This window comes from Kogia breviceps, chromosome 3 (genome assembly GCF_026419965.1).
Source record: "Kogia breviceps isolate mKogBre1 chromosome 3, mKogBre1 haplotype 1, whole genome shotgun sequence".
Taxonomy (NCBI): domain Eukaryota; kingdom Metazoa; phylum Chordata; class Mammalia; order Artiodactyla; family Physeteridae; genus Kogia; species Kogia breviceps.
Window position 1 is genome coordinate 155564079 of NC_081312.1, and position 27198 is coordinate 155591276.

Sequence of the window (27198 nt, forward strand, 5' to 3'; positions counted from 1 at the left end):
AAAATGTCACAGGAGACCAACGTTTTGATTTATTGATTAGAAGGGGTTTTCCATCTCTTTTGGTTTAATTACACACTCTAGAAGAGGCAAAGCCGACAGAGAGAGACAGAAGAGGCAGAGACTTAAGGGAGCTGAGAGGCTGGAAACTGCTGTATTGCATTCCCCCTTTTGTAAGGCTGTAGCTATTGGAGCTTGTGGGCAGAGATTCTAAGAAAAGGTGACTTGGGGGAGAAAGCCAAGAAATACATAAAAAGAATCCCTGCTGGTGCTTTGACAAGGAGATTGGTGGATGTAAGCACCATGTTCCGTCCTGTTGAGTGAGCAGGCTGGGTGCCAGGGCAGGTGGGTGCAGAGCTCACCTTATGTGCACACCCATCCTGAGAATCCTGGGATCTTAGCCTGGCTCCCAGAAACCCTTGTCCTGAGCATGTGCTGGGCTTTCCAAGAGCAGTAGTAGAGAGGCCTTTTGGGACTAAGGCCTGATCTGGGGACAAAGGGATCAAGATTTCTCAATTCAGAGGCTTCTCAATCAAGAAAGCTCAAAGATTTCTCAATCAAGACTGCCCTATGCTCTTGGGGGAATGTCTGAATAACTTGGAAACCATCCTGAGGTAGGTGCTGTGCTCTTTTGTGTGTAAGGCTGAGGGTTGCCCTCCTGATGGTTGCTAAGCCAGACCTCGGAAGCTTGTCACAGCTTCCTGTTGGGGGTGACAGTGCCCTCTGGGATCTGCCTGCTGCTTCTGTGACCTCCTCTCCGTCCCTCCAAAGTGCCAGCTCCTCCCACCCGACGCTGCCACACACGCCCCTCGCTCTGGCAGGTGCTCTTTTCCCCTCCCCACCCGTAGGCTGTTGTTGATCTCCCTGCTCATCCATCAGAACTCTGATGTCATTTTCTCCAGGAGGACCCCCAAACTACACCAGGTCAAGGCCTACTGTTAGCCACTCTCTAGCTTATGATGGTTTTTTTTTCCAGTTGAAAAAATGTTATGTGCTAATATATATGAAACATAAAATTTACCATCTAAACCATTTTTTAAAAAAATATTTATTTATTTATTTGGCTGCACCAGGCTTTAGTTGTGGCATGTGGGATCTTTAGTTGTGGCATGTGGGATCTTTAGTTGTGGCATGTGGGATCTTTAGTTGCAATATGCCAGCACTTAGTTGCAGCATGTGGGATCTAGTTCCCTGATCAGGGATCGAACCCTGGCCCCCTACATTGGGAGCGTGGAGCCTTAGCCACTGGACCACCAGGGAAGTCCCCATCTTAAACATTTTTAAGTGCACAGTTCAGTGACATCAAGTACATTCACACTGTTGTGCAACCATCGCCACCATCCATCCCCAGAATTCTGTTCATCTTGCTAAATGAAACTCTGTACCCATGAAACACTAACTCCCCATCCCCCCTCCTCAGCCCCTGGTAACCACCCTTCTACTTTCTGTCTCTATGAATTTGACTCCTCTAGGGCCCTCATGTAAGTGGAATCATGCAGTATTTGTCCTTTTGTGACTGACATTTCACTTAATGTACTGTTGTCGGGGTTCTTCCATGTTGTAGCAGGTGTCAGAATTTCTTTCCTTTTTAAGGCTGAATACTATTCCCTTGTATATATACCATATTGTTTATCCATTTATCTATTGATGGACACTTGGGTTGATTCCACATTTTGACTCTTGTGAATAATGCTGCTATGAACTTGGGTGTACAAATATCTATTTAAGATCCTGCTTTCATTTCTTTTGGGTGTATACCCTGGTATGGAAATGCTGGGTCATATGGTAATTCTGTGTTTAATATTTTGAGGAGCCCCTGTACTGTTTTTCCATAGCAACTGTATACCATTTTTACATTCTTACCAACAGTGGACAAAAGTTGCAATTATTCCAGATCCCGGTCAACACTTGTTTCTTTCTGGTTTTTTTGATACTAGCCATCCACATGGGTGTGAGATGGTATCACATTGTAGTTTTGATTTGCATTTCCCTAATTATTAGAGATGTTGAGCTTTCTGATACATTTTATTCCTAGAGTTTACTGCAATTTGTGATGAAACATTTATTTGTGAGATAACTTGCTTCATGTCCATCTTTCCCATTAGGCCCCGAGTCCTATAAGAGCAGGAGCCATGCCTGGCTTTGCTCACAATTTCATCTACAGAGCCTTGCTCACTGCTTGGCACACAGTAAGCGCTTTACCTAAATCTTTTCCTTAATCCTGTGAGGCAGTGTTTTCAAATCCCATATAGGTGAGGAGGCTCAGAGAAGTTAAGTGACTTACCTGAGGTCACACAGCTGGTAGGGGATGAGCTGGAATTCATACCCACATCTCTCCAGTTACAAGCCTTGCTCTTTCTACTAACATTCCTGAGAGAGTACCACACAGCAAGGCTGTTTCAGAGATGGCAGGTGGCCTTCATCTTAGCACAAGGGCCTTGTCACAGTTGAGCAGTACTGTGGATTTGCTGTTGGTGGCCTCTCTCCTAGTCTGGATGATGTTTACTGCCTTCTCGTGTGCTGGTGTAGACCGGATCCTGACTCCAGCTGGTACATGAGGACACACATTAGCCCCCTGTGGAGAGTTTAGTTAAATGACGGCTTAACACTGTTGCCTCGGCATCCGTGTTGTGGGCTGAGCCTCCTGCAGGGGCCGTGAGGTGACAAGAACCCCTCCCTTGTGAGCACGCCCCAGGGCTACGGTGCGGATTAAATAAGGTGATTCAAGCGAGAACCTAGAGTGGTGGTGAGCGCTCTATGAACTTGAGCTGTTAATTACATGCATGTTGACATGGGGCACATTCATGGACACTTGTAGGTACATGTTCATATTGACACATATGTGCCCATGTGTGCATGCACACGCACACACATGCGGGTTTGCTGAAATTCCCAAACAAAAAAGTAGTTTTAGGTGGTTATTCATTTGTTTGTGTGGGGCTTGAATGGAGCAAGGGAGAGTTTGACTAGAAGTAACAACCCCACCATCCAGCCCATCCAACAGACGTCCAGCTATGCCCTCAGGTGGCTTCCTGCTGACTCCCAGGCATCTTTGATCTCCTGCCCAGGCTTGAGTGACCATGTTGGCCCCTTTGGGATCAGAGCAGCCACTCCAGACACTTGAACCATCACCATGACCTGTAGTGGCAGTCAAGAGGCTGAATGTGGTGGCAAAAGGGGCAGAGGAGCTGTGCCCTCTCAGGCCCCCTCCTGCCCGGAATGGACACCAAGGACAACTACCTGGTCTGCTTTGCCTTTGGTCTCTCTGGCCCCTCTGCCTGGGCACCCTCTCCACACCAAGCCTAAGGTCCAACATCACCCATATTCCAAGGCCTGCCTCAAAATGCCATCTCCCCCTTCTCACCTCTTCTGAGCCTTTTTATTTAGACGTGTCTTGTAGATGTTGGCATTTCTCTTGTGTGTTGTCCCTGCCAGAGCTCCCCTAGAAGGCTGGTCTTCCCTGAAGCCCTGCATCAAGCTGGGCCCAGATAACACAATGGCTCTGGGTGTCTTGTCTCCATACAGTAGCTCCCCAAATTCCAGCTGGATCCCATCCCACCCTTGCTTTAACCCTTCACTGATCTCTAAGGCACTCAGGATAGGATCTGTAGTCTTTCTTAGGCTGCCTGGTTTGACCCTCCCTCCTTCTCCAGCCTCACTTCCCAGCAGGTTCCCTCGCACCAGGCCCCAGACACGTTCTCCAGCACGTGGAGAAAGCCAAGCTCTTCTCTGCTGCGGAGCCCTTGCACATGCTAGGCCATCTGCTTGGAGTTTCCCTCCCCTTCACCTGGCCACCCCTACGCAGCCTTTAAGTCTGAGCTTAAGTGTCACTTACTCAGAGCAGCCTTCCCTGATGTCCCCTTGCCCCACACGCTGTTCGACTCAGATGACATGTACTTATCATTCATGACATTCATGACTGTATGTAAGTGCGTGTTTGTCTTTGTGATGGTTTAAGTCGGGCATCCGTACTAGAACTCCAGGAGGGCAGAGTGAGTCTGTCTTGTTTATCGCTGTATCTGCAGCACTGAGTACGAGGTCTACGTAGAGCCAGTGCTCAAATGTAATTATTTTTGTGACTAAATGAAAGAGAGACAGGCACAGATCTGAAATTGCCCTTTTTTTTTTTTTTTGCACTTCCTGTTTTGGAATCCAAGCCTGCCCAGACTTTAGGTCTTTGTTGTGAAACCCAGATTTGCAGTGTTGTTCTTCTAACCTGGAACCAGGCACTGCCCGGCCTCGGCTCGCGGACCACAGTTCTTGCATCTAGTGGGAGCTGGCCGGGGTCCATCGACCAGGTCTGCAGCTCTTGGCCCTTGTCTACATCAGGCTGCAAGAGCTGAGAAAAACTGTCTGCCCACCAGAAGCTCTTCACCAGTGACCCACAGAGCTGGTGTGTGACCCCATCAGCACCCTCAGGCTTAGGTTGGTATAACCCTGAGGGGTATATTCTGCACTATTTCCCAGAGTGGCCCTGTGGGGTTAAGCTCTGTCCCCACAATGGTAGCTGGTTTATAATACACACTTTACTGGCTGACTTCCCTTTCCTGTTTCTCTTTCTCATTCTTCACACCCCAAATAAACTACTTGACCTCAAATCCTTGTCTCAGAATCTACCTCTAGGAGAACCCAAACTATGACAAGAAGTATTCCTAAACAATACAACACTATTCCATTATTTATTTGTTTTAAAATCTAAATCTAAACATTTTAAAAAATTAATTAATTTTATTAATTTATTTTTGGCTGCATTGGGTCTCCATTGCTGTGCTAGGGCTTTCTCTAGTTGCGGCGAGCGGGGGCTACTCTTCGTTGCGGTGCGCGGGCTTCTCATTGCAGTGGCTTCTCTTGTTGAGGAGCACAGGCTCTAGACGCATAGGCTTCAGTAGTTGTGGAACGTGGGCTCAGTAATTGTGGCTCGTGGGCTCTAGAGCGCAGGTTAAGTAGTTGTGGCGCACGGGCTTAGTTGCTCCGCAGCACGTGGGATCTTCCCGGATCAGGGCTCAAACCCGTGTCCCCTGCACTGGCAGGCAGATTCTTAACCACCACGCCACCAGGGAAGTCCTATTCCATTATTATTACATAATACACACTCTGGCAAAATGCTCCAGCACAGGTCGGCTCTGCAAATCCTCCCACGAGTCCCACGGATTTGTCTTAGTTTGATTTTACTGATAAGGAAATGGGGATACATCAGAGAGGTAAAGAAATCTGCCTAATACTAAACAGCTAATCAATTGCAGCCCTAGTCTGTTGCCCAGGGCACTTTTCTTTCCATCACCAGGACTCATGGGCTGTGGGTCTGAACCAAGCAGATGACCATGTGGAGATGGAGCAGCTAACTGCAAGGCCCAGGCTGTGAAGGATGAGCTCAGACCCCAAGACTGTCAACACTTAGAGAAAAGTATCCAGATGACTGGGCATAGACATTCATTCACAAGTTCCCAGAGACTCATGCAGACCCACAAATGCCAGTGTGTGCACACTTAGGCTCACATACGCAGAAACAGGTATACCTGTTGGTGTCAACCTAGGTTTTCTAATTAAAAACAAACAGGACAGTAAGGCACGTTCTGTCCAGCATCTCACACTCAAGCTTAGAGAAGCTAGGAGCTTCATCAGGCCATTGAGCTCAGCCTCCTGCTTCTGAACTCTTCAGACACCTGAACTAGCACAGAATGAGCCTCTGTCAGCTCAGAAAGGGCACTTAAGCAGCTACTGAATAAGTTGTTAAGGACCCTGGAATGATAACAGGCTTCTCAAAATGAGAAGATGAGGAATTTTCTTTTTGACAGTTTGAGGTTTAAAATTACACAGTAGAACTAATAGGCTCTTTCTGTCTCATAATGATGTTTGTCATGATACAAACACTTAAATGTTTGGAGGCTGGTCTTGGACGAAACTCCCAGTGTCAAATGGAATTATAATGCCATGATGAGCCATTATGCCGTGGCTGATGACAGTACCTGTGCGATGTCACTGCTCAGCAAGGCTGTTGTTCTCGGCACGTACAACGTGGGCTAATAACGAGGGGGGCTGTGTTCTCCACGGAGCTGTCACACGGGCCACGGGACTTGAAGGCAGGAACCAACAGCTCAGGAGCCCTTGGGAGTTAGATGGGTCCCAGAGTTCTGCCATTTTCCCCTCGGCAAGAAATATACAGAGCTGTCTGAATGTTATGGTCCAAACAAGGTCAGCACTAGAATAATTTCATCTATAGGTACTGTTCCTTTGATGGAGTCATCACAGAGAATTAAACTTTAAATTGTGCGATCTGCGAGAAGAATGAACATTGAGACCATTCTGCCCAGAACATCTTAATTTCTGGAATCATTACAGTCTGATGAGTTGAGTCCTCAAATGGACTTTGTGAAAGTTGGGTGGTGAATTGCTCTGCGTACGCATGGAGCGATATTAGGAAGACGGCAAGCTGAAAATTAGCATTCTGGGACGGATAAAGCCATCTAAATACAATATTAGAAGATTCTATGATGTTGTGTTTCTAGGTAGTTTGGACTTCAGAATCCTTAAGAAATTAAATTTTCTCTCCATCAAGAAATATCTTAGAGCTCTTCTGGTTGCAAGTGAGAGAAATCAATGTAAACTTATTAAAATGCAGGGCGATGTTTTATAAGTGATGTTTTATAATTTATAGAATTTAGGTGTTTTCTCCTTCCTTCTCTCAAAGGGCTAGCAAAAAGCTTCACTGTTTTGGAAGGCTCATGTAGCCTTTGCTCTAGGAGAGAGGAGGATTTTTAAAGTCAGTTTTATCGAGAAAACTTACACACAGTAAGATTTATCAGTCTAAAAAGTACAATTTGATGAGCTTTGAGGAAGATATACTGCAGTAGTATAACCACTGTCACAGTCACGATAGAGAATATTTCCACACCCCTTCCCCCTCAACAAAAGTTCCCATAGGCCCCTTTGTGACCAGTCCCCTCCCCTCACCTGGGTCCCAAGAAGCTCTGCTTTCTGTCACAGTTTTGCTCTGGGTAGAAGTTCCTATACATGGATTCTACAGCCTCACAATTTTGAGATCCATCCACATTTCTTGCCTATATTCTTGCTTCCTTCTTGTTGCTGAGTAGTATTCTATTGTATAGCTAGACAACAGTTTATCTGTTCACCAGTTGGTAGATATTTGTATCTAGCTCTGAATACAGTACATGACTTCGTCTGGACTTATGTTTTCATATTTTGTGGGTAAATAACTAGGAGTGAGATTTCTGGGTCATAGAGTAAGTGCATGTTTAATTTTATGAGAAACTACCAAACTTTCCCGAAGTGGATGTACTATTATGCATTCCAACCAACAACGTATGAGAGTTTTGGTGGTCCTGTATCCTTATCAACACTTGGTACTATCAGTCTTTAATTTTAGCCATTCTAGTGCACATGCAGGGGTATCTTAATGTGGTTTTAAAAAAATTTATTGGAGTATAGTTGATTCAGGTGTTAGTTTCAGGTGTATAGCAAAGTGAATCAGTTATACATATATCCACTCTTTTTCTTTTTTTGAGATTGTTTTCCCGTATAGGCCATTACAGAGTATTGAGTAGAATTCCCTGTGCTATACAGCACGTTCTTATTAGTTATCTATTTTATATATACTAGTGTGTATATGTCAGTCCCAATCTCCCACTTTTTCCCTCCCCCCGCCATCCCTTGGTAACCATAAGTTTGTTTTCTACATCCGTGACTCTACTTCTGTTTTGTAAATAAGTTAATTTGTACCCCTTTTTTTTAGATTCCACATATAAACAGTATCATATGATATTTGACCTTCTGTGTCTGACTTACTTCACTCACTATGGCCCAAATGTCCATCAACAGAGGAATGGATAAAGAAGATGTGGTACATATATACAATGGAATATTACTCAGCCATAAAAGGCATAAAATAGTGCCATTTGCAGCACCATGATAGACCTAGAGATTGTCATGCTGAGTGAAGTAAGTTAATGTGGTTTTAATTTACATTTTCCTAATGACTAAAGAAGTTAAACATCTTTTCTTGTACTTAGCTTCCACTTGTGTATCCTCTTTGGTGGGTTAACTATTCCAATTATTTGCCCATTTAAATACATGAGGTTGTCTTCTTTGCACTTAGGGTTTTTATATTTATCAAATCTACATTTTGGAAATACTTACTCCTAGGCTGCACGTGCTTTTTCATTTTCTTAACAGTGTCTTTTACCTGGAGTGTTTATATTGTTTACATTATTTTTGAAAATCAAAAAATTTTAATGTAATTTCAGACTTACATAGAAGTTCCAAGAATAGTACAAAGAATACTAAGATACATGTCATCCAGATTTCCCAAATGTTAAAATTTTATTGTGTTTGTTTACTTTTGCTTTATCTCTCTCTTCTCTCTGGGTGTCTCTGTTTTTCTCTGTCTTTCCTGTCTTCTGATCTTGTATTTTTCTGTGTATTCACGTTATTTCTCTCCTTGTAGGTCAGTTTCCTCTGACTCTGTGGACATAGCAAAAGACTCTGTTTAAGTACCAGCTAACTCTAACTAGCAGCTCTGAGTTTCAACGAAAAATGCCTGTGAGAGAATCTAATTGGTCAGCTTGGGTTGGGTATTGCCCCTGATCCAATCAACAGTGATCCTGTGGTGGGGTCCTTTGAGGATGAATCATGGGTGTATTTTCTAAGAATTGGATGAAAGAGAAGGGGGAGAAACAATAAGCATCTGTTCTATAAAACATGAAAACATTTGAAAAAATTACAAGAATATATAACCTCCCAAATGAATGTTCTTTTCACTAGCTCCCTTGGGATACCAGGTGCTTTTTTCCAAAACCCATGTCCTTTTTTCATTGCTCACCCTGATGCTTACTTTTGAGGACCAGTTACTTTACACTAGAAGAAAGTCATCTATTCTTGGTAGTCACATTTCTGTCTTGATGAAATTACAGTATTTTTTTCCACTTTTATTTATTTATTTTAAAAATTTTTTAATTAATTTATTTTTTAAAAACTTTTTATTTTATATTGGGGTATAGCTGATTAACAATGTTGTGATAGTTTCAGGTGCACAGCAAAGCGACTCAGCCATACATACATATGTATCTCTTCTCCCCCAAACTCCCCTCCCATCCAGGTTGCCACATAACTTTGAGCAGAGTTCTCTGTGCTATGCAGTAGGTCCTTGTTGGTTATCCTTTTAAAATATAGCAGTGTGTACATGTTGGATAGTGACGTAAGCACAGCTGGACATCCGAGGTTGAAGGTGACTGTTGTACAGCTGGCTCAAGGTCTAAAACTTCTCTCTCTCGCCATCTCTTGGCCACTGCAGCCCAAGGGTCCCATTCTCTCATTCCTTCATGGACCACTGAATCCAGAGGCTCAAAGATGCTGTCAGCTTTCTCTCTCTTGCTCCTTTGCTCTCTTATGTCCTCTCTTCCTACTCACTCTATCCCCTGCAGTCAGGCTTTCATCACATTGCTGTCATAGCCACTGAGAGCGCCCAAGCTCACAATCTGTGCTAAGCAGAATAATGGCCTTTGAAAGATGCCATGGCCTAAGCCCTGGAACCTGTGACTGTGTTACCTTACATGGCAAAAGTGAAACAATACACAAGCCTCTGTGTCCCTGTCTTTTGTAGCAGGAGGCTTTGGCTTTAGTCCCTTAGGCCTCCCCTGAGTCTCAGAATGCTGGCTCAAGAGTTAATGATTAGGAAATGTGAAGCTATAGAAACAAAGAATAGCTATTGGGTCAGGAATTCGTAACAATTTAGACTATAAATCCACTACAGAGGAATCACGGAAGTGCCGCTTCCCTGAAAGATACAGATACAGGCCTGACACACATTCCTAAGCTGTTTTTACAGGAAGCAGACCTCCACCTCAGGAAAACTGCTGATCGCAGGCACGGAGACCCCAAACCAGTTGAAACTAGAAGGCTAATGATGCTCAAAACTTCACCTTGATGCCAACCAATTTGAGAACTGAGCACAAGCTGATCAGGCACCTTGCTACCCGCTCGCTGACACTGCCTTTAAAACCCCTTCCCTGTTTTTGCCCTGCAAACCGGTTCATCTGTACCATTTTTCTAGATTCCACATACATGCGTTAACGTATGATATTTGTTTTTCTCTTTTGGACTTACTTCACCCTGTATGACAGTCTCTAGTTCCATCCACGTCTCTGCAAATGGCACAGTTTCATTCCCAAGCAACTATACTCCAATAAAAATTAGAAAAACAAAAAACCAAAAAAACCCTTCTCTGAAAGCCATCAGGGAATTGGGGTCTTTTGAGCATGAACTGCCGGTTCTCTTTGCTTGACGCCCTGCAGTAAACTCGGTATTTTCCTTCATCACAACCTGGTGTCAGTAGATTGGCTCTACTGTGTGCAGGTGAGTGGACCCAAGTCTGGTCCAGTAACAAGGGGAACTCTGCACATGTGATTATGTTAAAGATCCCGAGGTGGGGAGAGGATCCTGAATTATTTAGGTGGGTCCAATGAGATCATAGAGGTTCTTTGAAGAGGGAGGCAAGAAGATCAAAGGCAGGAGAAGAGGATGGGATGACAAAGCAGAGGTTGGAGTGATGAGCTTTGAGGATGGAGGAAGAGCCACAAGCCAAGGAATGCTTGTAGCATCTAGAAGCTGGAAAAGGCGGGGTTTGAAACAGCTTCTTCCCTGGAGCCTCCAGGAAGAACCGGTTCTGCTGACATCCTGATATTAGCTAAGTGAAACTGATTTTGGACTTCTGACCTGCAGCTGTAAGAGAAGAAATTCATATTGTTTAAAGCCACCACATCTGCTGGAAGTTGTTACAGCAGCCAGAGGAAACTAATACACAATCCAAAAGGAAGAGAGACCCTTTTGTTTAAAATTGATATACTAAAGCTTACAGAGGGTCTCTGATTTGCCTTGTCCCTGTGCCTACTCCTGGACCAAACACAATGAACGGGAGGATGAGGTAGCCAGGCCAGAATGGCCAGGTTTGGATCCCATTCTCACCTTGAAGTCAAGAGACAGAAGAGGCACATATAGTGAGATGAGGCGAGGCCACGCCTCCACAGAGAGAGGGTGGCTGGACTCAAGGACAGGCGCTCTATGGCCCACACTCTCCCCTCCCCCCGCCATGCCCAACCAACCTTTGCTTCAAACGACTGTTGAAAATCACCTCTATTCTTCAAGGACAAAGCCTTGACTGCAATGAGAACATTCAGAAGACTATGCTTTAGGCTCACAAAGCTATTTCTAAGGAAGAATATTTTGTGGTCTCTCGACGGCCTATTTGAAAGGAGCAAACTTCATCTGGGTACATGAGATCTGGTATTTTTGTTGTAAATGGTGTCTTTTTGTGGTCAAAAGAAAGATCTGCATTTATGTTCAGTCTGCCAAATACCAGCTTGCTGACCTCTCTGAGTTTCAGTTTTCTCATCTGTAAAATGGAGATAATGCCTTTCTAAGGGTTGTTGAAAGGATTAAAAGAAGGTGATTTATGTAAAACCTAGCACTATTTAAATGAAGTACACAAAGCTTAGCACAGTTGTTCAATAAAGGATTGCCGTATTTTTCTTGTTCTGTATATACAGTAATATGAAATTGGCTTATGAAAGACCAAATCATGAGTGGGGTTGAGATGTTAAAGCTCTGTGGATTACCATGAGCAGACTGTTAGCATTTATTTGCACCATTTATGTGTATATGGAGTGAGTTTTTTAAAAGCTAAAAATCTGAACATTTCTTTTTCCTTTTTCTTTCTTTCTGTTGCCTGTTCCATTTTCTTCTGAATTTGAATATTTAGTGTTTAGCCTATTACACAGAATATGAGTGTTAGCTCAATGGAAATTTCCGTGAAAAGCCAGAAGTGAAGAAGAAAAGCCTCCACTTGCCTGGCAGTGGCCTACAAAGTCTGGCGCAGGGAGGGAGCCAAAGTGAACAGCGCGACAGCTCCCCAAGGGAATCTGCTCCTCCAGGGCTGTCCCTGCCTGGGCCATACTCTATAACATGCTAAGCTTTCCTGTTCCTGCTTGCCCTGGGCCCAGCCCCACTCTCTTCCTAGGCTCTCCTTTCACATCAGCTCTGACACCTCTGGGTACCCGCGTCTGGGCTCCCAACTTCTCAAATAAATGGGTGACCAGCCTTATTTTAACCTCTTAAAATAAGAGGGTAAATTCAGAATTCTCTAGCATGAACTGTCAGGCATTCCTGGTGTTCTCTGAATTTGACTCCTGTGGTTCTTTTGTTGGAGGGCTGGAAAGTGATGCTGATAACAGCCAATGGGGCCATACAACTGGGTGGGCAAGGCTGTGTCCTGAAGTGAACTCTAGCCTGGGAGCCAAAAGATGGAAAAATAACCAAGGTGTGGAACTTCCCTGGTGATCCAGTGGTTAAGACTCTGCCCTTCCAATGCAGGGGGCGTGGGTTTGGTCCTTGGTCAGGGAACTAAGATCCCACATGCCGTGCAGCACGGCCAAAAACAAAAGAAAACAAAAAAAACCCCCAAATTACTATGATGTATGAATGGGCCAGAGAGGAGCTTGAAAATTTTACAGGAAAGGAAATTTGGGCAAGAGAGAGGGGAAAGGACTTAGCTGAGCACTGGGGATTGAGAAGAGCAGCTTCCTTTTGCTCAGGATTCTGGCCATGTGGCTTCTGTAGTGGATGCTGTTGGTGTTTTGCTCCAATCTCCTTTACGGGGCTGGGGAGTCCATGCTCCAGCTGCTGTGAGGGTGGGCTGCTAATGGCTCAGAGCTGCCCCATCTCTGGAGCACTGCTTTTGGTCAGTGGGAGCTACTTTACCTGGCAGGTTGTGTCCCCCCCCCCCCCCCCCCCCCCGTGTAACCCACAGCCGATGACCAGTTTCTACAGAAGTACTAAAGACCATCACTTTGCCTCAAGTGAAACCAACCCTGGTGGAATTCACACTCGAGTGCCCCGTGGGATTGGCTAAGACCACATCCTTGCTTAGTTCCTTATCCTGATTCCCTCATCTCCTTGTGAGAGCACTTCCTCAATACATCACATGGACCAGAATCCCTGCCCCAGGCACTAGGGACTGTGACCTGAGACACCTTTCAGACTTGTCCACCATGTTTCTTTCTAAATGGCCTTCCCATGGGCTGTTCCTTCCGCTGAGATGCTCTTCCTCACCTCATTCATCTAGTTAACTCCCGTTGATCCTTCAGATCTCAGCAAGCATCACCTCCTTGGGGAAGACTTTGTTGACTTCCCTGACAAGGTCAAGTTCCCTGATATAGACCTCCCTCCGTGCATGGTGCCCCTCTCCAATGAATCAACTGGTGGGGTTGCAATTCAACATTTATTTGTGTGGTTATTAGATGAACATAGGACTTTCCCATTAGAGTGTAGCTTTCATAAGGATCAGAATCATTTCTGCTTTTGCTCACCACCACATTCCCAGTGCCTAGGCCAGTACCTGACATGTGGGAGGTACAAAAAAATATTTGTTGAAGGAATGATGAAAACAAAGGGATTAAAAACAAAAGAAGACTTGAGAGAAAGCAAAGAAGGAGAAAGATTGGAGTTGCCAGCACTGCAAGATGCTGCTGAAAGGCAAGTGTGGTGAGGACTGGAAAAGTGCCCTTTGGATTTGCCAGTGTGGAGGTCATGGGTGATCTTGATGAGAGCAAGGTCATGGAGTGATGGAGGCTCATGCTGAACCAGTGTGGGCTGAGAACTGTGTGGTGGAGAATTGGAGAAAGGGTGTAGATGACTCTTCCTAGAATGGCAGGTAGCCAAGAAAAAGCCACCCAGGATGAGGCTTACTCTTCTATGGAGACTGGTTTCACTCCGGGCATGGATCTCCTGCACACCTATCTGCCGTTTACCCTCCAGTGCATCCTGGGTAAGCCATTGAAACTGCTGAACTCCCAGGGAGACAGGAGTGCCCGCCTTTTGTGGCCTCCCCAGTATTGTGTGTGCCTGGAACCTCCACAGTGCCCTGCTGTGTCCCCATTCCTAACATGTGACAACCCACTGCTCATGCTCAGAAGCAGCAGCCTCACCCTCAAGCACAGGTGGCACTGGTCAAGTGTATGCAGGCAAGGGCTCTGAGGCCAGTCCAAGTACTCAGTGCTTCTCATCCAGGTGGCTGATGTCCAGTCCCACACCCAGCAAGAGTGCCGGTGCCCCTGGGAGGGTGAGACCAGAGTCTAGCTAGTCACCAGGGCTTCTTTCAAGGTCTAGAATCAGAGGAAGCTAAGTAGGGGTTGATGTCCACTGGTCATTTTCATAGAAGAATTGACTTTGGCATTTAATTCAGATGTAGAGACCAAGACTTTCAAAAGTTAAAAGAGTCAACCAAAGTCATGTGGCCGCTAAGTGAGGGAGCTAGGATTTGAATTCAGGGTGTCTAACTTCAGATCCTGGAACATTTCCATTATAACGTGCCACGGTGGTAGAGTCCTAGGGACCAAGGAGACAGGACTAGAGTCCTCCTGTTTTCCTGCATGGGTGGGATTTGTGCAGGACCCTCCCTCCACCTTGGTTTTATGTGGCCTTGCTGAGTCTAGTGGATTACACTAATGGCAGCCTCAGTTGGCCAAACAGAGAGCTTACCTGTTCCTCCATTTCTTAGCAACCACACAGAGTCAAGCCATGTATAGTGGCCTGGGGAACTGGACATGGTGGTCCATTGGTACATTCTTCCCTGATTCCAAACCAAGGCCATTGAGCACCATTCACTCATCATCTTACCACGTCGTTGTTTTTTTTTTTAATTGAGAGCATAATTTTTACCTTTTAATTTAAAAATTTTTAAATTTTATATTGCACTATACCTGATTTACAATGTTGTGTTTGTTTCGGGTGTACAGCAAAGTGATTCAGTTACACATATATGCATTCTTTTTCAGATTCTTTTCCCATTTAGATTATTACAGAACATAAGTTGTTGATTATCTATTTTATATATAGTAGTGGGTATATGTTAATCCCAAACTCCTAATGTAACCCTCCCCCACACATTTCCCCTTTGGTAACCATAAGTTTGTTTTCTAAGACTGTGAGTCTGTGTCTGTTTTGTAAATAAGTTCATTTGTATTAGTTTCTTAGATTCCACATATAAGCAATATCATATGATTATTTGTCTTTCTCTGTCTGACTTACTTCACTTATTCTGATCATCTCTAGGTCCATCCATGTTGCTGCAAATGGCATTATTTTTTATTGGTTGAGTATTATTCCACTGTATATATATGTACCACATCTTCTTCTTTTTTCTTTTTTTAACTTCCTTATTGGAGTGTAATTGCTTTACAATGGTGTTAGTTCCTGCTTTATAACAAAGTGAATCAGTTATACATATACATATGTTCCCATATCTCTTCCCTCTTGCGTCTCCCTCCCACCCTCCCTATCCCACCCCTCTAGGTGGTCACAAAGCACTGAGCTGATCTCCCTGTGCTATGCAGCTGCTTCCCAGTAGCAATCTATTTTACAGTTGGTACTGTATATATGTCAGTGCTACTCTCTCTCTTTGTCCCAGCTTCCCCTTCCCCTTCCCTGTGTCCTCAAGTCCATTCTCTATGTCTGCATGTTTATTCCTGTACTGCCCCTAGGTTCATCAGAACCTTTTTTTTTTTTTTTTTTAGATTCCATATATATGTGTTGGCATACAGTATTTGTCTTTCGCTTTCTGACTTACTTCACTCTGTATGACAGACTCTAGGTCCATCCACCTAAGTACAAATAACTCAATTTTGTTTCTTTTTATTGCTGAGTAATATTCCATTGTATACATGTGCCACATCTTCTTTATCCATTCATCTGTTGATGGACACTTAGGTTGCTTCCATGTCCTGGCTTTTGTAAATAGTGCAGCAATGAACATTGTGGTACATGTCTCTTTTTGAATTACGGTTTTCTCAGGGTATATAATGCCCAATAGTGGGATTGCTGGGTCATATGGTAGTTCTACTTTTAGTATTTTAAGGAACCCCCATACTGTTCTTCATAGTGGCTGTATCAATTTACATTCCCACCAACAGTGCAGGAGGGTTCCCTTTCCTCCACACCCTCTCCAGCATTTATTGTTTCTTGTTTTTGATGATGGCCATTCTGACCGGTGTGAGTGGATACCTCATTGTAGTTTTGATTTTCATTCCTCTATTGATGAGTAATGTTGAACATCCTTTCATGTGTTTGTTGGCAATCTGTATATCTTCTTTGGAGAAATGTCTATTTAGGTCTTCTGCCATATTTGGATTGGGTTGTTTGTTTTTTTGATATTGAGCTGCATACATTGCTTGTATGTTTTGGAGATTAATCCTTTGTCAGTTGCTTCATTTGCAAATATTTTCTCCCATTCTGAGGGTTGTCTTTTCGTATTGTTTATGGTTTCCTTTGCTGTGCAAAAGCTTTTAAGTTTCATTAAGTCCCATTTATTTATTTTTGTTTTTATTTCCCTTACTCTAGGAGGTGGGTCAAGAAGGATCTTGCTGTGATTTATGTCATAGAGTGTTCTGCCTATGTTTTTCTCTAAGAGTTTGATAGTGTCTGGCCTTACATTTAGGTCTTTAATCCATTTTGAGTTTATTTTTGTGTATGGTATTAGGGAGTGTTCTAATTTCATTCTTTTACATGTAGCTGTCCAGTTTTCCCAGCACCACTTATTGAAGAGGATGTCTTTTCTCCACTGTATATTCTTGCCTCCTTTATCAAAGATAAGGTGACCATATGTGTGTGGGTTTATCTCTGCACTTTCTATCCCATTCCATTGATCTATATTTCTGTTTTTGTGCCAGTACCATACTTTCTTGATTACTGTAGCTTTGTAGTATGGTCTGAAGTCAGGGAGCCTGATTCCTCCAGCTCCATTTTTCTTTCTCAAGATTGCTTTGGCTATTCGGGGTCTTTTGTGTTTCCATACAAATTGTGAAATTTCTTGTTCTAGTTCTATGAAAAATGCCATAGGTGGTTTGATAGGGTTTGCATTGAATCTGTAAATTGCTTTGGGTAGTAGAGTCATTTTCACAATGTTGATTCTTCCAATCCAAGAACGTGGTATATCTCTCCATATGTTTCTATCATCTTTAATTTCTTTCATCAGCATCTTATAGTTTTCTGCATACAGGTCTTTTGTTTCCCTAGGTATTTTATTCTTTTTGTTGCAATGGTAAATGGGAGTGTTTCCATAATTTCTCTTTCAGATTTTTCATCATTAGTTTATAAGAATGCAAGAGATATCTGTGTATTAATTTTGTATCCTGCTACTTTACCAAATTCATTGATTAGCTCTAGTAGTTTTCTGGTAGCATTTTTAGGATTCTCTATGTATAGTATCATGTCGTCTTCAAACAGTGACAGTTTTACTTCTTCTTTTCCAATTTGGATTCCTTTTACTTTTTTTTCCTCTCTGATTGCTGTGGCTAAAACTTCCAAAACTATGTTGAATAATAGTGGTGAGAGTGGGCAACCTTCTCTTTTTCCTGAATTTAGTGGAAATGGTTTCAGTTGTTCACCATTGAGAATGATGCTGGCTGTGAGTTTGTCATATATGACCTTTACTATGTTGAGGTAAGTTCCCTCTATGCCTACCTTCTGGAGAATTTTTATAAATGGGTGTTGAATTTTGTCAAAAGCTTTTTCTGCAGCTCTTGAGATGATCACATGGTTTTTATCCTTCAATTTGTTAATATTGTGTATCACATTGATTGATTTGTGTATATTGAAGAATCCCTGCATTCCTGGGATAAACCCCACTTGATCATAGTGTATGATCCTTTTAATGTGCTGCTGGATTCTGTTTATTAGTATTTTGTAGAGAATTTTTGCATCAATCTTCATCAGTGATATTGGTCTGTAGTTTTCTTTTGTTTTGTGACATCTTTGGTTTTGGTGTCAGGGTGATGGTGGCTTCATAGAATGCGTTTGGGAGTATTCCTCCCTCTGCTATATTTTCGAATAGTTTGAGAAGGATAGGTGTTAGCTCTTCTCTAAATATTTGATAGATTTCACCTGTAAAGCCATCTGGTCCTGGGATTTTGTTTTTTGGAGGACTTTTAATCACAGTTTCAATTTCAGTGCTTGTGATTGGTCTATTTACATTTTCCATTTCTTCCTGGTTCAGTCTTGGAAGCTTGTGCTTTTCTAAGAAATTGTCCATTTCTTCCAGGTTGTCCATTTTATAGGTATATAGTTACTTGTAGTAATCTCTCATGATCCTTTGTGTTTCTGCAGTGTCAGTTGTTACTTCTCCTTTTTCATTTCTAATTCTGTTGATTTTAGTCTTCTCCATTTTTTTCTTGATGAGTCTGGCTAACGGTTTTTCAATTTTGTTTATCTTTTCAAAGAACCAGCTTTTCATTTTATTGATCTTTGCTATTGTTTCCATTTCCCTTTCATTTATTTCTGAACTGATCATCATATTTCTTTCTTTCTGCTAACTTTGGTTTTTTTGTGTTCTTCTTTCTCTAATTGATTTAAGTGTAAGGTTAGGTTGTTTATTTGAGATTTTTTTTGTTTCTTGAAGTAGGATTGTATTGCTATAGACTTCCCTCTTAGAACTGCTTTTGCTGCATCCCATAGGTTTTGGGTCATCGTGTTTTCATTGTCATTTATTTCTAGGTATTTTTAAATTTCCTCTTTGATTTCTTCAGTGATCTCTTGGTTATTTACTAACGTATTGTTTAGCCTCCACGTGTTTGTACTTTTTACAGTTTTTTTCCTGTAATTGATATCTAGTCTCATAGTATTGTGGTTGGAAAAGATACCTGATACAATGTCAGTTTTCTTAAATTTACTGAGGCTTTATTTGTGACCCAAATATGATCTATCCTGGAGAATGTTCCATGAGCACTTGAGAAGAATGTGTAATCTGCTGTTTTTGGATGGAATGTCCTATAAATATCAATTAAATCTATCTGGTCTATTGTGTCATTTAAAGCTTGTGTTTCCTTATTTATTTTCATTTTGGATGATCTGTCCATTGGTGAAAGTGGGGTGTTAAAGTCCCCTACTATGATTGTGTTACTGTCGATTTCCCCTTTTATGGCTATTAGCATTTACCTTATATATTGAGGTGCTCCTATGTTGGGGGCATAAATATTTGAAATTTTTATGTCTTCTTCTTGGATTGATCCCCTGATCATTATTATGTAGTGTCCTTCTTTGTCTCTTGAAATAGTCTTTATTTTACAGTCTATTTTGTCTGATATTAGTATTGTTACTCCAGCTTTCTTATGATTTCCATTTGCATGGAATATCTTTTTCCATCCCCTCACTTTCAGTCTGTATGTGTCCCTAGGTCTGAAGTGGGTTTCTTGTAGACAGCATACATACAGGTCTTGTTTTTGTATCCATTCAGCCAGTCTATGTCTTTTGGTTGGATCATTTAATCCAGTTACATTTAAGGTAATTATCGATATGTATGTTCGTATTACCATTTTCTTAATTGTTTTGGTTTTTTTTTTTTTTAAACATCTTTATTGGAGTATAACTGTTTTACAGTGGTGTGTTAGTTTCTGCTTTGGGTTTGTTTCTGTAAGTTTTTTCCTTCTCTTGTATTTCCTGCTTAGAGAAGTTCCTTTAGCATTTGTTGTGAAGCTGGTTTGGTGGTGCTGAATTCTCTTAGCTTTTGCTTGTCTGTAAAGCTTTTAATTTCTCTGTCAAATCTGAATTAGATCCTTGCCGTGTAGAGTACTCTTTGTTGTAGGTTTTTCCCTTTCATCACTTTAAATATGTCCTGCCACTCCCTTCTGGCTTTCAGAGTTCTGATGAAAGATCAGCTGTTCACCTTATGGGGTTTCCCTTGTATGTTATTTGTTGCTGTTCCCTCGCTGCTCTTAATATTTTTTCTTTGTATTTAATTTTTGATAGTTTGATTAATATGTGTCGACTTCTCAATTTTGGGACGTTTTATTTTCTATTCAGGTATTCCACAGATACAGGTTACATCAAGTTGATTGTGGGGATTTAATCCGCTGCTCCTGAGGCTGCACAGTGAAATTTCCCTTTCTCTTCTTTGTTCGCACAGCTTCTGGGGTTCAACTTTGGTTTTGTCCCCACCTCTGCATGTAGAGGCATCTGTTCCCACCCAGACAGCACAGGGTTAAAGCAGCAGCTGATTGGGGGGCTCTTGCTCAACCAGGCTGGGGGCGGGAGGAAGGGGTACAGTAGTTATAATTGGAATGAGGGGCAAGCCTGCGTGACGTTCCAACAGCCTGAGGCGTACAGTGTGTTCTCCTGGGGAAGTTGTCCCTGGATCACAGGACTGTGGCAGTGGCATGCTGCACAGCCTCCTGGCGGGGAGTGTGGATAGTGACCTGTGCTTGCACACAGGATTCTTGGTGGCTGCAGCAGCAGCGTTAGCATTTCACTCCCGTCTCTGGGGCCCAAACTGATAGCCGTGGCTTGCACCCATCTCTGAAGCTCATTTAGGTGGTGCTCTGTTTTCTGTGGGCAGATAGGGAAGGACTCCCTTCTCTTTGTGCACCCCGAAACAATGGTCTTTTGCCTCTCTGGTAGGTCCAGACTTTTTCCAGGACTCCCAGCTAGCTGTGCCGCACTAGCCCCCTTCTGGCTGTGTTCACTCAGCCAACGCCAGTCCTCTCCCTGGGATTTTACCTCTGAAGCCCGAGCCTCAGCTCTCAGCCCCCACCTGCCCCAGCAGGTGAGCAGACAAGCCTCTCAAGCCAGTGAGTACTGGTCGGCACTGATCCTCTGTGCGGCAATCTCTCCGCTTTGCCCTCTGCACCCCTGTTGCTATGCTCTTCTCCGTGGCTCCGAAGCTCCCCCCCTGCCCACCCCCATCTCTGCCAATGAAGGGGCTCCCTAGTGTGTGGAAACTTTTCCTCCTTCACAGCTCCCTCCCAGAGGTGCAGGTACTGTCCCTATTCTTTTGTCGCTGTTTTTCCTTTTTTCTTTTGCCCTACCCAGTTAAGTGGGAAGTTTCTTGCCATTTGGGAAGTCTGAGGTCTTCTGCCAGCATTTAGTAGGTGTTCTGTAGGAGTTGTTCCACATGTAATTGTATTTTTGATGTATTTGTGGGGAGTAAGGTGATCTCCACGTCTTGCTCCTCCACCCCCTCGAAGGTCTCCCCTTTCTTTCCTTTGTGCTTGGTCCAGTTTAACTTGCTCACATAATGCTGCATGTGAAGGCCTTGCACCTCTGTTCCATGTCTTCTTTATCCACTCCTCTGTTGATGGACTGCCACAGGTCATAAGTCAGAATTTCTGTCTTTTTTTTTTGGAGTATTGTTTTAGTTTATATTTTACAGCAAAGTGAATCAGCTACACGTATACATATATCCCCTCTTTTTTGGATTTCCTTCCCATTTAGGTCACCACAGAGCACTGAGTAGAGTTCCCTGTGCTATACAGTAGGTTCTCATTAGTTATCTATTTTATACATAGCATCAATGGTGTATATGTGTCAATCCCAATCTCCCAATTCATCCCACCCCCCTTTCTGACTTTGTTTCCATGTTTGTTCTCTACATCTGTGTCTCTATTTCTGCTTTGTAAATAAGATTGTCTATACCAATTTTTTCAGATTCCACATATATGCTTTCATACATGTTATTTGTTTTTCTCTTTCTCACTTCACTCTGTATGACAGTCTCTAGGTCTATCCATGTCTCTACAAGTGACCCAATTTCATTCCTTTTTATGACTAATATTCCACTGTATATATGTATCACATCTTCTTTATCCATTCCTCTGCTGACGGACATTTAGGTTGCTTCCATGTCCTGGCTATTGTAAATAGTGCTGCAATGAACATTGGGGTGCATGTATCTTTTTGAATTATGATTTTGTCTTGGTATATGCCCAGGAGTGGGATTGCTGCGTCATATGGCAGTTCTATCTTTAGTTTTTTAAGGAATCTCCATTCCTCTGTTGATGGATTACCACAGGTCTTAAGTCAGAATTTGTATCTTGCTGAATAAGGACTGTGCCTCCTCAGCTTTCTCCTTGTGGGTCCTGTACATCTGTCATTGATGGGTTGTATTTCCAAGGCTAAGATTGTTCATGTGTAGGCTCAGCTTTTCAGATGGTGTTGGCAGGTGGTAGATGGAGTGCAGTGGGGGTGGGAGGCGAGAGGGGTTGAAGAGATGGAGAATCTAAGAGCATGGAATCAGGCTCTGAAGGTGAATCCCAAAGTTAGAGGCCTGTAGTCTTGAACTCAGAAAAGAAGATAGCCCCATTCATCCCGTTCTTGTGGGATAGAAATCCTACTCTACCCATGAAAGAAAGGGTTGGTTTCTATTGCATCTGGCCAAGGATCCCCAAAGTATCAGAAAACTAAAAAAGATATAACATAGCCAGAGAGTAGAATCAAGGCCTCTTGATTTCTACTCTGATGATAATAATAATCACCATCATAGAAATAAATAACATTTTTATCGTACAATAGCCTACAAAGCACCATCTGTGTATATCACCTTATTTCACCTAATTTTTTTCCCCTGCTTTTAGGTTCTCTGCTTTCCAGCAAAACAAGTGAACCTGTAGAGATGAGTCGGCCAGGTCAGCAATATGTTACTATTTTTACCTGATTACTATGTACAGAACATTCAAAACATCGGTCTGATCCCTGAAGGATGAATTTACAAAGAATGCATTTAGTATATTGTCAAACCTGGATTTCAGCTATGCATACCTATTTATAGTGTCAGCCTCCATTTTAAGTTCATTAAGAAGAAAAAATAAATTTATTTAATGCAAAGTTAGTCCACATTTAGGACATAGATGTGAGAATGATTTACTTTTTTGTTCTATTTTCTTTTATATATATATATATTTTTGGCTGCATTGGGTCTTTGTTGCTGTGCGTGGGCTTTCTCTAGTTGTGGCCAGCAGGGGCTACTCTTTGTTGTGGTGCACAGAATTCTCATTGCAGTGGCTTCTCTTGTTGTGGATCACGGGCTCTAGGTGCATGGGCTTCAGTAGTTGCAGCACATGGGCTCAGTAGTTGAGGAGCACGGGCTCTAGGGCACAGGCTCCGTAGATGTGGTGCACAGGCTTAATTGCTCCATGGTATGTGGGATCTTCTCAGACCAGGGATCGAACCTGTGTCCCCTGCATTGGCAGGCAGATTCTTAACCAGTGTGCCACCAGGGAAGTCATGAGAATGATTTTCTATCCGATGTAATTCAACATACTGGCTCCTAACTCACCAAAAGATGGCTGAGGTCTACATGAATATTTACATTTAATCAGACTAAGGCATCCCCTACCATATTTTTGCTGGAGAAAGAGAAGTTAAGAAGAGAAGCTAGTCTAATTTGCATATGAAATCTGGCCAACATAATACGTATTCCTTGTTCATTATCACTTATGTACAATCAGAAGCCAATTTTTCTTTCAAAAGAAGCCCCACAGCTGAGTTTTCAGCTTTTGCCAGGCCTCTCTTGAAAGCTATTGTCAAACAAAGGAAAAAGCACTTTTCTATGCATAATTGAGCTTATCTAGAAGTGGTAAGTCTTTGCAGGGCAAATGGAAAGTGTGTATGTGTGTGTGTGTCTGTGTGTGTGTGTGTGTGTGTGTGTGTGATGGGTAGCAAACTCAAACTGGTATGATTTAGTGAAAGTACTGATTTATGTCCACTCCTGGCCTGAGAACATTAATTGCAATATTCAGACAGGGTTTCTAGTTTATAAGAATATTTGAAATGGGGGTGAGGAGAGAATATGTTGTCTCCACTTTCAGACCTCCTTAGTAGTGGTGGCCTGTGGGTTCACAGGGTGACACAGGGAAAGACAGACTGACTTGGCTCATTGTCTATTAGGGCATTTTATAGACTTTTAGGATGTCTGCTGGCATCATGAGAGCAAACAGCACAATGTCTCCTGCTTAGTGGAGTACACTTTGATCAAAGTGTCCATAGATTAAAAACCCCATCATTGAAACTAAATGAAGCAAAACAAGATGTAAAATGTACAATCCTTATCAAAATTCCAGCTGCTATTTTTGTAGGAATTGACAAGCTGATTTTAAAATTCACATAGAAATGCAAAAATGCAAAAAACCTGAAATAGCACACCCTCTCCAAAAAAATCATTGGAGAATTCACACTTATCAACTGTAAAACTTACTACAAAGGTACAGTAATCAAAACAGTGTGATACTAACAAAGGGATAAACATATAAATCGATGGGATATAATTGAGGATACAGGAAAAAAGAAGCCCCTGACATTTATGGTCAATTAATATTTGACAAGAGTGCTAATACAAATAAGGGAACGAATATGTAGTCTTTTCAACAAATGGTGCTGGAACAACTGTACATCCATATGCAAAAGAATGAAGTTGGACAGCTACCTGAAGCATATACATAATTAACTTGAAAGGAATCAAAGACATAAATATAAGAGCTAAAGTTATAAAACTCTTAGGAAAAAACACAGGAGTAAATCTTCATGATGTTGGATTAGGAAATGGTTTCTTAGATATGAAACCTAAAGCAAATGTGACAAAAGAAAAATAGCTATATTGGACTTTATCAAAATTAAAAATTTTTGTGTTTCAGAGGATACTATCAAGAAAGTTAAAAGACAGCCCATAAGATGGAAGAAAATATTTTCAGGTCCTATATCTGAAGAGGGACTGGTATTCAGATCTCTTACAACTCAATAACAAAAAGACAAAAACCCAGTTAAAAATGGCAAAGGATCTGAATAGACATTTCTCCAAATAACATATACAAATTGCCAATAAGCACATGAAAAGATGCTCAACTCACTAATTATTAGGGAAATGCAAGTCAAAACCACAATGAGATACCATGTCACAACCACTATTTATTCTGGTTAGAATGCTCTTAATAATATTTCTATCTTTGGAATTAATTTAGATTTTCTTTATGACTTAAAATATGGTCTATTTTCATAAATGATCTAAATGTAATTGAAAAGAAGGAATATTCTGTATTATCATGGTACAGGGTTGATATATAGCTATAAGATATATTTTATTGATTATGTATTAAGGTTTTCTTTATCCTTGCTAGATATTTTCTCCTTAATCTGTCTAGGTCAGAGGAAGGTGTTTTAAATTCTCTTATTATTAGTGTGGATTTGTCTAGTTTTCCTTTCATCTTCTATAGTTAGTGCTTTATTAAAGCTTCTGCTCTATTATTTTGTGCACAGAAATTTATGTACAACTTCATTATGCATTATGGCTTTCAGCATTATAAAGTATCCTTCTTTGTCTTTTTAAATGATTTTAATATATTTTTTTTATTCCACTGACTTGTTTGTTTATTTATTTATTTATTTATTTTTGACTGCACTGGTTCTTTGTTACTGTGCTTGGGCTATCTCTAGTTGCAGTGAGCGGGGGCTACTCTGTTGCGGTGTGCGGGCTTCTCACTGCGGTGGCTTCTCTTTGTTGTGGAGCATGGGGTCTAGGTACGCGGGCTTCGGTAGTTGTGAATCATGGGCTCTAGAGCACAGTCTCAGCAGTTGTGGCACACGGGCATAGCTGCTCCACGGCATGTGGGATCTTCCTGGACCAGAGCTCGAAGCCATGTCCCCTGCATTGTTGAGCCGATTCTTAACCACTGTGCCACAAGGGAAGTCCCAATACTTTTAATCTTGAATTATAGATTATTTGACACAAAGATCATAACACCTGCTTTCATTTTATCTTTACCTTAAAATTTTTTTACCCTTTATTTTAACTTTTCTGAATTGGTTTTGTGTATGTGTCCCTTAAAAAAGCATAGAGTTTTATTGGCTTTGTTAGCTAAACTAAAATCTATATATACATATAGATTTTTAAGTGAGTTTAGGTTATTTACATTTATTCATATTAGTGAAAGGTTTGGTTTCAGTTGTCATGTTGTTTTGTGTTACATTTACTATAAACACATAAAGTCACTTTCTCTTTGGCTTCCAAGTACCAAAACCTAAGCAGCAAAACAAAGTAGCTTAAGCAAAGATGTAGGACTTTTTGGAAGGTCACTGGGAAAACTCATAGAATGTAAGGTGGAACTAGAAATCAGGGCAACAGATTAAAGAAACTTTAATAGGGGAGATTGGTTCAAGATGGCAGAGTAGAAGGACATGTGCTCACTCCCTCTTGTGAGAGCACCAGAATCACAACTAACTGCTGAACAATCATCAACAGGAAGACACTGGAACTCACCAAAATGATACCCCACATCCAAAGACAAAGGAGAAGCCACAATAAACCTTAGGAGGGGCGCAATCACAAAAAAATCAAATCCCATAACTGCTGGGTGGGTGACTCACAAACTGGAGAACAATTATACCACAGAATTCCCACTGGAATGAAGGTTCTGAGCCTCACATCAGGCTTCCCAACTGGGGGTTCTGGCAACGGGAGGAGGAATTCCCAGAGAATCAGACTTTGAAGCCTAGTGGGATTTGATTGCAGGACTTCAACAGGACTGGGGGAAACAGAGACTCCACTCTGGGAGGGCACACACAAAATAGTATGTGCCTCAGGACCCAGGGAGAAGGAGCAGTGACCCCATAGGAGGCTGAACCAGACGTAACTGCTTGTGCTGGAGGGTCTCCTGCAGAGGCAGGGGGTGGCTGTGGCTCACGGTGGGGACAAGGACACTGGCAGCAGAAGTTCTGGGAAGTAATCCTTGACGTGAGCCCTCCCAGGGTCTGCCTTTAGCCCCACCAAAGAGCCTGTAGGCTCCAGTGCTGGGTCGTCTCAGGCCAAACAACCAACCGAGAGAGAACCCAGCCCTACCCATCAGCAGACAAGTGGATTAAAGTTTTACTGAGCGCTGACCACCAGAGTAACACCCAGCTCTACCCACCACCAGTCCTTCCCATCAGGAAGCTTGCACAAGCCTCTTAGATAGCCTCATCCACAGAAGGCAGAGAGCAGAAGCAAGAAGAACTACAATCCTGCAGCCTGTGGAATGAAAAGCACATTCACAGAAAGATAGACAAGATGAAAAGGCTGAAGATTATGTACCAGATGAAGGAACAAGATAAAACCCCAGAAAAACAGCTAAATGAAGTGGACATAGGCAACCTTTCAGAAAAAGAATTCAGAGTAATGATAGTGAAGATAATCCAGGACCTTAGAAAAAGAATGGAGGCAAAGATCGAGAAGATGCAAGAAATGTTTAACAAAGACCTAGAAGAATTAAAGAACAAACATCTAGAAGAATTAAAGAACAAACAAACAGAGATGAACAATACCATAACTGAAATGAAAAATACACTAGAAGGAATCAATAGCAGAATAACTGAGGCAGAAGAACAAATAAGTGACCTGGAAGA

General features: G+C 42.2%; 1 protein-coding gene across 9 annotated transcripts in view; it reads left to right on the forward strand.

Moving 5' to 3' along the window:
* The window catches only part of MTHFS (methenyltetrahydrofolate synthetase), a 344713-nt gene that overhangs the window by 85689 nt on the left and 231826 nt on the right, over positions 1–27198 (forward strand). For all 9 annotated transcript variants that reach the window (XR_010839852.1, XR_010839853.1, XR_010839850.1 and 6 more), the window contains exon 3: positions 22404–22454. Coding sequence is in view for 3 of the 9 variants with exons in the window: in XM_067030071.1 (XP_066886172.1) it covers positions 22404–22454 (51 nt within the window). In the remaining 6 variants the exon portion in view is untranslated. The remainder of the gene's footprint in view (positions 1–22403; positions 22455–27198) is intronic.